This window comes from Agrilus planipennis, unplaced genomic scaffold, assembly GCF_000699045.2.
Source record: "Agrilus planipennis isolate EAB-ADULT unplaced genomic scaffold, Apla_2.0 scaffold35, whole genome shotgun sequence".
NCBI lineage: Eukaryota > Metazoa > Arthropoda > Insecta > Coleoptera > Buprestidae > Agrilus > Agrilus planipennis.
This window is the reverse complement of record NW_020438957.1, coordinates 146,991-157,692: the sequence shown is the minus strand read 5'-3', so window position 1 is coordinate 157,692 and position 10,702 is coordinate 146,991. Positions and strand designations below refer to the sequence as shown.

At 34.3% G+C, this 10,702-nt stretch overlaps 2 protein-coding genes across 2 annotated transcripts in view; one reads left to right on the top strand and one right to left on the bottom strand.

Annotated features, from left to right (window-relative positions):
• The window catches only part of LOC108744808, a 32,025-nt gene that overhangs the window by 8,429 nt on the left and 12,894 nt on the right, over positions 1 to 10,702 (top strand). Inside the window, exons 5-7 of the mRNA XM_025975025.1 lie at positions 4,493 to 4,886; positions 5,663 to 5,728; positions 7,209 to 7,364. Coding sequence (XP_025830810.1) covers positions 4,493 to 4,886; positions 5,663 to 5,728; positions 7,209 to 7,364 — 616 coding nt within the window. The remainder of the gene's footprint in view (positions 1 to 4,492; positions 4,887 to 5,662; positions 5,729 to 7,208; positions 7,365 to 10,702) is intronic.
• LOC108744812 (proline dehydrogenase 1, mitochondrial-like) lies at positions 7,902 to 9,980 on the bottom strand. The gene has a single exon (XM_018480753.2). It carries the CDS (start codon positions 9,892 to 9,894, stop codon positions 7,981 to 7,983), a length of 1,914 nt encoding a protein of 637 aa, XP_018336255.1. The 5' UTR covers positions 9,895 to 9,980; the 3' UTR covers positions 7,902 to 7,980.

The following is a 10,702-nucleotide window of genomic DNA, read 5'->3' as shown; positions in this document are numbered from 1 at the left end:
GCGCCATTTGTAGTATTTTCTAAAACGCGCTGTTAAGACAGCAGGTAAAAGTTGGTCTGTGTTCTGTCGGAGCTGCCTGCGACGCGCTGATGACATCCAAAAAGATCAAAATCGCGATCCGCGTCTGGCAGTTTCGACAGAATACAGACCACTTCGAATTATTTTATGGCAACTATTGTTTATCCATTTTTCATTCATAAGTAATTAGATATCTGGATTTTTATTATTGCTCCTACTTTTTTCTAGAGTAGAAATTAATGAATGTACATTGCACATTTCTTTTTTTAATGAAATTTGCGTGCGCGAAGCGGTTCAACACGCTTCGTTTAAACCCTCAACAATTCAGACCATTAGAGGCGAAATCATACAGCAACGCCCTCGAAGAAGAGGGGTGCGACAAAACAAAATCAATAAGCAACCCCTTTATCCAGAATCCTCGATCTTTCCTTGTTTCGTTACCCATTTTAATAGTTTTCCAAAACTAAAAACAACTGTGAGCCAATTTTTCGCATTGAACCCAATCAAGTACCTACATATCGAGTTTATAGTTCAATTTAAGGTTGAAGCTAGCCCGTTCCCGCTTTCAACTGTCAACATAAAAAATATAGTAGTAGGCGGGGATAAAATTTACGGTATCAGAGAGTAATTAACGAGTACTTGAAAAACGCTTACGGTTTATACTTTCATAGAGGATCATTGATATAGAAAGGCGAGGTCAGTGGGTCACATCCAGGGCCCAGCTTGCCAGCCCAATCGCAGCCTCTTAACTAGTCACATGACGTCCTGCAGCATCCCTCTCCCTGTACCATACACCGACGAGCTTAAAGCTCTATTGTGCCGACGTCGAGCGTCGTACTTTCGTTCGCCAGTTCGCGCGCCATCCAGCGTCTCGTGGAACATTTTTTTTCGAAATAAAAAACATTCGTCGCGATTATTATGTGACGGAAACGCAAGCAAGTGTCTCTTTTAAACCACAAAAAAAAATGTGATGTCGAAAGCTTCTTTCACACGTTATCGGATTCCGGCCTAAATCATCATCATCATCATCATCAACATCGACGACGCGTACCTGCTCATTATGTGTTAATGATATACAAATGTATACAACGAATTGTTGACGAGATGTCGCTTGCCCATTGACTAAATATTATTGAAAGGTAGATTTTTTTTAACGATGGTCGGAGGCAATAACGAAGTTAAAGTTGCTACGGTGGAGGTGGAGTCTGTAGACAACATGGCGACACTTCCTGTAGCCAGGGCGCACGGTGGCGGAAATGAAGTGGATAAAAACAACGCCGCTAACAAAGAAGCGGAACTGAAAAAAGTTCAGTCCAAACCTGACAAAAGGTACTCGGCACTCAGTTAGCTTTACTATAACTACTAGCTGCTGTTAAGAACAGAAATATTTGGTAATGATTCATATCGTCGTTACACCAACGAGGACAATTTGCTCTGCTCTGAGAGTACTTGAAATCCTTTCTCTTTTCCTATTATTTTCTCCCTGTTCTATGACGCTCTCCTTACTGGCACAATTATTCTCATCCAAGATTCTTTATGAGTAAGTTGAAGAGCATTATCATACGTATAATCTCGAATATGAATAATTATATTATTCTGAAATTCAGAGTATTTGGTATCATAAAAGCACTAAAGGTTTTTGCTCCACGGGGTTGATAATACTATCTACATTGCGCAGTTTATTCTATTGATTTATTGTTGTGGAATAGAAGTTAGATTGTTGCAAGAAAACTGCACGAGCAAAATTAAACGGAAATAATCAAAAAGTAAAATATGAATTTCTTTGCGATACTAATAATGTTACCGCATGTTGTGGGTAGTTGTGGGACCGTAAATTATTACAGATTAATTTTTATTAAGGACGATGTGGGTACATGCTTAAGTAGATGAGACTAACAGTTTTGCTCTCAAATAGTGGTACGTTCAACTATTTTCCATTCTTTCTTTGTATGTACGGTACTCAGCTCCTCTGTTAAATTAAAGTATGAATAAGCAACAAAATAGTCTAAAAATTTATGGAGTATCTTCTGTAAGTGTATACTTAACAGGATAAGAATGGATAGGATATAATTTTTTAGATTAATTAAATGATATATGTATATGAACAAATACAAATACTTTTAGTTTCTGTTTTCCATAACAATGATCTAAAAGACTCCGTTAGATCCTTACGAAAAATGACTCTTTTTCTTCTTCTTTGAAACTTTTAATTCTGGTTGTTCTCGGTGAATCTCAATGAACGGTAAGTCGTAAAAATTCACCTTTTTAAGATACGATCTCTTAAACTTATATTTTTCCTTAAGGACTTCTAAGGTACAATTATACCTATTATAGGTACGTATTGCATATTGGCCAGAAGTCATGACACATCCATGTATGCCTTAACGTATTCAGTACGTATAAATGTTATAATTGTACTTTTGAAGTCCTTAAGGAAGAATGCAACTTTAAAGGACGATATTTCAAAAAGATGAGTTTTGAAGACTCTATTGAAACTCTTGATCTACACACCGAACTACTAGAGTCCAAAGTTTCAAGTAGTTTGGCACAGGGCAATTTTCCGTAAGGATTTTACAGTTCGTTTATATAGAAATTTGCAATTGCTAATATTTGAATTATTTTACCGAATTAGATTAAAAACATGTTGATGGCAGACATGTTCAGTAGTTTACTATTAACAACAGCGACATTAAATCGAATAATACAGAGCTGTTGGCTTTTAATGAATCGACAAACAAAAATAAATCCACATTTTAAGTACTTTTCCAAAAAGACAAGTAATATTACAATATACAACAAAAAATTAAGAAATCTATAATCACTGCTACTAAGTTTATGTAATGTAAAATTAAAAAAAAGTAATATAAAGAAATACAATTGTTGTGAACAGATTAATTTACTTTTACTGGGGTTTAGGGGTTATAAACAATAGGTAACTCTTGGTAAGGCATTATCTTTTCATTACTTTTGTAATGTAAATAAGTTGCATTAACCAGTCTTCATTCTAATAGTACTTTTATGGCTCTTGTATTACAAAAGTAATGTACATTTGTAAATTATTTAAATTAATATTTTCGCAAATTTATTTTATTAGAGGTTATCATTCTGTTGTTCCCTAAATGTTACACAAACATCCTAATAATTAAACGGAAATCAATGTGTAACAAAAGCAACAATGCTTCAAATACTTTGATTGCTGGCCGTGGGTGTGCATTTTGTATACAGTGACTCCATTCGTGCTGACCTATACCCTAATTTTAAATAATATTTATAGAAAATTCGTCAGTCGGGACGAATTCTTGTGATGTGCGTAGTGTGGTGCAGAATACAGATCGCAAAATGTAATTATTCCGATTGTTCCTTTAACTATTTATTTATTTATTTACTTCTACTGGGAATTGTATGCTTCAGTGCATATAATAATAATAATTTGCTTAATGCTGCTTTTGCTTTTATTGTAAAAAAAACTTCGGTATAATCGACTTGTGACAAACGCGAACTATTTTATAACGACTACTTGCTTTTCGTTGTAATATTGAACCGAATACAGTTAAATATAAGTGAACTTGATCTATTTTCTGTATTAGTGTGGTTATTCAAAGTCACAGCAAGATTTTTACGTTTTTTTTCTGTTGTCAGTATGTATTTGCAGAAATAAGAACAAATTAAAACAAAGAGTAACTTTTTCCAGTTTTTATGTTATTTACAACTATGTAGCTTAATGATTATATTGATTCTATAGGAAAATTGATGTTGATCAAGTATTTTAACTATACATATCAAATTACAGTCATCTCTGCTATTACACCAAAGGTAATACTGACGAAGGAACTTGTGACCGCTTTTTCATAAAGCCTTTTGCCAATTAAATAATGTAATTGTTAAAACTTTTGTGGTATTATTAAGTATTCACATCAAATCATACATTTCTGCTGCTTACATTTTTTTAGAAGTAATAAATTCTAAATGTATAGATGCTGTAATATCTTGGGTAATGCTTCTGGGAATTCGGTGATCCTTGAGATAAAATTTTTGGTTTGTAGAACAACACGTGTTTTGCGTTTCATCATCTATCGTCTGGCATTGTCAAAAAAATAAGACACGTGCTGTACGTAATTTGTCATCAAACTTAAAAGAAGAAAAAACGGTTACTTCTACCACTAATCTTTAAGTAATTATCGAAGAGCATTTATAAAAAAAATATCAAAAAGGGAAAATCACACAATATTTAAAAACATTAATTATTAGATTACTAAAGAAATTTCTTCAATTTAATTTTTTGTTACGGGTAGAAATCTAAATGGTTCAGATATTTACAAAATTTTTCTTGACATTCAATTGCAATAAATTACATCACCGATAAGAGGCTAATTTCATAAAGATTGTAAATATACATATATACATACATATATCGATTGCCTAGACACTTCCCATTTTCATTTTATTTTTGTACTTACACATTTTTTCTTTACAGGACTTCTCTGTTCATAATAACCAGCTTTATATACGCCAAACTCTTGATAGTAGTGTGCGTAGCGTACGTTATATCAGATGTAGTGACCCATAGTATCCCCTTGTATTACTACGAAGGGTTTTTCACCTACCTATATGGCATGAGCATCCTTTTCTTGCTGTACGTTTTCTGCTTTCTTTTGCAAGAAAGTACATGCTGTAGCGGCGACAAAAAGGAAAAGGCCATAAAGAAAGCCGCTAAAGAGAAAGCTAAAGAAAAAGAGAAAGAAAAAAAACTAGAAGAAAAAAGAAAGGAGAAAGAGGAAAAAGAAAAGAAGAAGAAAAAGGAAAAGGAGGATAAAAAGAAAGATAAGGATAAGGATAAAGATAAGAAGAAGGATAAGAAACAGGAAAAGGTAAACAAAAATAATGTTGTCGTAACTGCTTTATATGTTGCTCAACGTTTAAAATTAATTAAGGGGGTATATTTACTGCCAAACGTTAATTAAGTTAATTAAGGACCTGATTTTGGTTACTGGATAAGACGTCCGTCCGCCTGAAATACAGTAATATAACCGGCGTATAGGTTCTGTTCCCAGTTGCAATGATCCTTTTTTCCTCCTGAATGTGTTTATTAATATTTTAGTTATTTGATCGAACGATTGGCAGTACGTACACTTCCAGTAATTAATATAGAACTTATTTGTTAAAGATAAATTTTTACATAAAGAGTTCTTTTGGATAGTTTCTTGTTGTGGCATGAAATTTATTAAATAAATAATGTTAATGTTTCGTTAAAAAACATTTTACTGATTAACTGTGGAAAAAATTGCATTCAATTAATTTGCGTTCTCGATATGGAACACAAGAAAATATTGATGCATTTTGAATACAGACAACGTAAAGATTCTGGTGACAGTAGCATGGTATGCTCGAATGTTGTTTATACAAATAAGTTCGTTAATTGTTTATTTAGTTATTATACTTTTACTTACGTATAACACACTAATGTGGACTAAATATTATGACACTTCATTGAGAAAATGATCACGTTATGTTAATGAGCATGCAATTCATAATGAGCGTTGCTTAATTTTTATCACCTGAACCCGGCCACTTTGGTTTAAGTTAATCCCTTGTTTCTTTTGTTTGTTAAATTTTATGTTTTGTTGAGCTTGATGTGCGTGTACAGAGAGAAGTGTTTCCTCGTAAGAAACGGGACTTGGTCTACCAGAGGGCCCAATCCCCCAATAGCCAGGTGAGAACAGGTTCGTTGCACTTTTTTTGCATTGAGTGAAAAAATGCGAATGATTCTCCATTCCATCCCCGTCAACCATAATTAAGAGAAAACTGTTTGGCTAAAGTAATTAGGACCTATTTTACTCTTAATAATTTCTTTACTAGTAATACCTTGACAGCAGAGACTCTTTTAACAAAACTTAAAAATTTCAGTTTGGTTGGTCATTGATCGAAATTATTTGGCGTGCTGGCGATAACTAACAATGAGTTCGAAATTGCAATCTACATCTGGCAGTTTCGATAAACCACAGAAAAAGGCGCAATATCCAGTGAAGTAATGTCAATAACTTAATGGAAGTAAAAAAAGAAAGAAAAAACAATGGTTAAATTTCATCAGTTTAATTTTCAATTGTATTGCTTCGATCAATGCATATAAAAAGCCATAAAAAACATAAAATTTATGTTATTAAGATGAACCATTCATTTCGCGGATTGTCTACATTTCTGCCTTTGAAAGTAGTGTAATTGTACCTAAGGAACTTAACACTTTTAAATGTTTAACCAGATTTCGTTACTTAATTGAAATTTATTAATTAAATTTTAACAACGTTTCGGAATTTTAGTCAATAATATGTAACATCGAAAAAGAACAGCAATATGATTGACAAGAGTTTCATGTTAAACAAAAAATGGTAATACTCTTTGAACTCCTCCTTTAATTTTCTATTTTACATTAGTTAATAGTAGTAGTAGTAGTAGTAGAACTTTCTTTTTCGTAGTATGTTTCGCTGTACCTATTGATTTTCCAAGTCTTTATCCACTAATATTCCTAGAAGATCTACATTTAATCTTATCTTTCAACAAGATAATGGAATTACAAATCAACAATTAAGATAATTATTATTTCATATTTCGGTCAAACATTTTTCTCTTTAATTAAACATTTTTTGATTTTCAATTTCAGTAACATTACTTAACCAAACCTAACAACCGCCTAGAAATAACGCACTTATACTATGCTCATCATACAAACATAAATGCCAATTTAGAGAAAAACATACGCTCCATATTATGTAATTATTTGTCAAAAGAATTTACTTACATAAGATACTAACTTCTTTGATATATATATATTATCAGTATTAAAATCTGTTTTAATTTGCAGTTTGTCTCCATATCAAAAAATTAAATATTCCGGAGTCTATTCTTCATAAGATAATTTGTTATAAAAATTTATATTTCATTGAAAAGGTCAACTTACTCGGAAACAATAAACGGTTCTTCTGAAAGTACCAATTTTTAAACTTTTTCAAATTATTTATTTGTAATGACATGATACTTTAAGGATTTCCACCTTCTACGATAATCCGTTGTTGACGTACGCCGCTGAGGTGCATGCAACCCTTTTAACACACTTTCTCATTCTTTTTTTGTTACTTTCTTCTCTCTTTCTGTTCTATTATTATTTGTCCTTATTCTCATTTGGTTTGCGGGGGTAGAGCACGTATCGTCGCAACTCTGAAGGGGTTGTAGATGCGGGACTGTCCGCAGTGCCGGTCCCTGTGGCCGAGATCGGTGCACTTCAGTCTGACCCCCCTATTCTCCGGCAGGAAAGCAACCAGCAGCAGGTACCCTGCCCGCCACCCAATTCCGCCGTCACTGATGTCGAAGCTGGAACGGTGAACAAAGCTTTGCGGAAACGGAAAACCACCCAAAACGACCAGAGCCACGGAAGCTTCTTTCTTCGTATCGGAGCCATAGGTAGGAAATGTATTAACAGTAATTAAAACATTTAAAACACCACACGAATCTTGAAAAACATATCTACAAAGATTGAGTAGTGGTTCTGGTGGTTTCACGGTTGTAACCTTTTTTTCGAAATGTTTTGCTGTAGTCGAATGAATTGAGACGTTTCTTCTCCCTTGGCTGAATGCATCCTTAGCGATGAGATGGTTGAGTCAAGCCAAAGACTAACGTCTTGATCAGGAGAATTCTATCAACTCATCAACTACAGCAAAATTGCTTTAAAAAAGTTATAACCTGATACAGTTTTCGTAGAATCTATAAAAACTAAAAATCAGAATGAATTCAGACGTTTCTTCTCCCTTGGCTGAATGCATCCTTAGCGATGAGATGGTTGAGTCAAGCCAACGACTAACGTCTCGATCAGGAGAATTCTATNCGCTTTTAAAAATACTATTGTATATTAATAATTTTGATCAGACAGCTACATTTAATTTTTCATCAAATTTCTCACAATCGACATAACCATTAAACTGGACAGTAATTTCCTCGCGGTTTGTAGAAGACTTCACCACATCCAACACGTCTCATGATTTCTTTCATTAGAAGCGCCTTTTCTTTTTCAACTTTCAACAATACAGCCTTATTTTCTGCGACCCGTCTCGCCAGATAAGGCATCACTTCGGTTACAGGACCGTACGGAACATATTTAAACACCCTGTAGCCTGCTTGAGCTAGAGGGAAAGACACATGATCGCACATTCCCAACAACTGACCAATGCTTACTACTTTATCTTCCGGTTTTAACTCCAACGCTTTCATTCTGTCTAAGGAATATCTAATGGAGTCTTCGCTATGAGTGGCAACCATAATTGATATTTTGTGCATTTCATTCAATTCCTTGTGCTCTTTGATTCTTTTTAAACATTTGTCTATCATTCGGTGGTACATTTCTGTTGTAGCTTCGTATGAGGAGTTTGTTGGGTCTGAGTAACCTATTTCTCGGGCACGTGCCCTTTCTTGTTCCAGGTAGGCTCCTCGTACCAGTTTAGCCCCGAAACAGAAGTTTTGTCTTTTGGCCTGTTCCAAATCAGAACACAGTTCATTGTAACCGTCTTTTAAATAAGCTTGATAGGTGGTCCAAATCACCGCTTCATCTTTATTATACAATCTCATGAGTTCGATGGCTATTCGAGATATTGCCGGTTGGAAGTACGTTTGTTCTGCATCGATAGCTACGTATACATTCAATTCGTCTGCAATTTTAGCGATGGTTTTCATTCTGCGGATCATGTTCTTGAATGTTTTCTGTTCGTGTTCGGATAGTTGGGTAATTAGGGGTACCATTTCTCCAGTTTTCAAACAGGGTATAAGGAATGTGTGGTCCAACTGCAGTTCGTCGTTGATGATGCCGGACCACGGAAACAGATGTAGAATTCCTTCTTTGTCAGCGGTGACCTTTTTTAAAAAGTCGTCGACATTAAATTTGGACCCGAAACATTCAAGTTTCTTTTTCAAATCCTCCGGTTTGAGATGATGTCGCAGGACATTGCCTTCTTCTCCAACGAGTTGAGTCATAAATTTCCTGGTTCGCATTATGACTTCTGACAGTTGCAAAAGTAACTGTGGTCTTCCCAAACCAGTTAATTTGATAGCCGCGAAACCTTTTCCGTGGGGATAACCAGCCACAGCTTCGATACATTTAATAAAGCTTACCATGTTTCTCTCGCAATTAGCCTCATTTATGTAGAAGAATGTGTGCGCGCTGGTCACTTTGTATCTTCGATCTGCGAACTTTTTGTTCACGTGGTATTGTTTCAGCGATCCCTCCACGTCAATTTTGTCACCGGCTTCCGGTACCGAAGCAGCTACCTCCCGTTTTTCAGCTTCCTCTTTGCTTATGTCTTCTTCAACTGAATAATCTAAAATTGGATTAACTCCAAAAGAGCGAAGCTGTTGTAGGGTCGGTTGGATTCTGTTCTCGTCTTCCCCAGCTACAAAATGACCATAAAATGTGAGCTTCATGAGCCACTTGAACAATCTATCTCCCAATATATGCCTTGTATTTCTCAGTATATTCTGGTTATTATCCATAATGATATTGTTACCACATAGTTTGAAAACCAGTAACCCCCTTGCCAATTCCCATAACGTCTTACTCTTATATGCATCCCTAATATCTTCGAAGCCTAAATCTAAAGCTTCCATGCTGGACTTTTCTACTAGTTCATCATCCACTTTTAATTGTTGCTTCTTTTCTAAATACGTATAAATGATTGATTTGTTCTGAACACCTACATTGTTATGCTTGAATCGATTTTGCCGATAGTTTCCTTGCTTTATGAATGTTTTCGTTAATATTTTACAGTCGGTAGTTTTAATGTTTGAGCACACTCTCCTTGATCCATATTCCAGGAAAAATGTTTTAATTATACTAATCATTATATGTTTTAAATTTAATTGTGTATGAGAACCAAAATATCTTGCAAATTGCAATCAAGTTTTATTTTTTAGGTTAACATTGTAACTGTCAAAAAATTAAAATGAAACAAAAGGTAAAAAATAAACATATACTGTGATTGCCATTTGGCAATCAATTTATTGTTACGAAGCATTTTAAATATTATTACTACACTCGCTTTGAATGGATACTTAGATACATTATGAAGGAGTCAATTCAGTTTACAACTTAATTAACAAGAGAAAACTGGGTAGACGGAAAAAGTTCGGAAACGACAAATACGACGTGATTTATGGTGGCTTACCCTTAATAACTCTCCCTGAGCGTGAGAAAATGAACAAACAATTCACGTTGCACTGTTGAGAAGTTACAAGAGTACTTAATTCAAATGTAACAACGTGCCTGACTGGCGGTTTTCAACTGTTTCTGGTCTAGCGCAAACGAAGTAAATTGTCTTAACAAAAAAATGCAATAGTTTTTATTTTGTGCAAGTAAATTCTTGTTCTCGACTTTCCTAACTATAACAAAACCTTTAAAATATTTAATAGAATCTACTTCAACTTATTGATGGATGATCATATTGAATATTTTCAACTTCCACACTTTGTCGTCACTTATAGGGCTTCTTTAAAAGATGGCGAAATAATTGTTACGAGCAATAAAAATTGTTGTCAATCAAAGTAAATGGTTTATTTTATTTTTTTTTTACTTATTAAGTATTAACACGGTTGATGATGGATTAATACGTGTATAATAATTGGAACCATCCGGAGTTTTATCAGTTAGAAT

Excerpts from the sequence above, each read along its gene's own strand:
- LOC108744812 (XM_018480753.2), bottom strand. The coding sequence starts at position 9,894 with ATGATTAGTATAATTAAAACATTTTTCCTGGAATATGGATCAAGGAGA.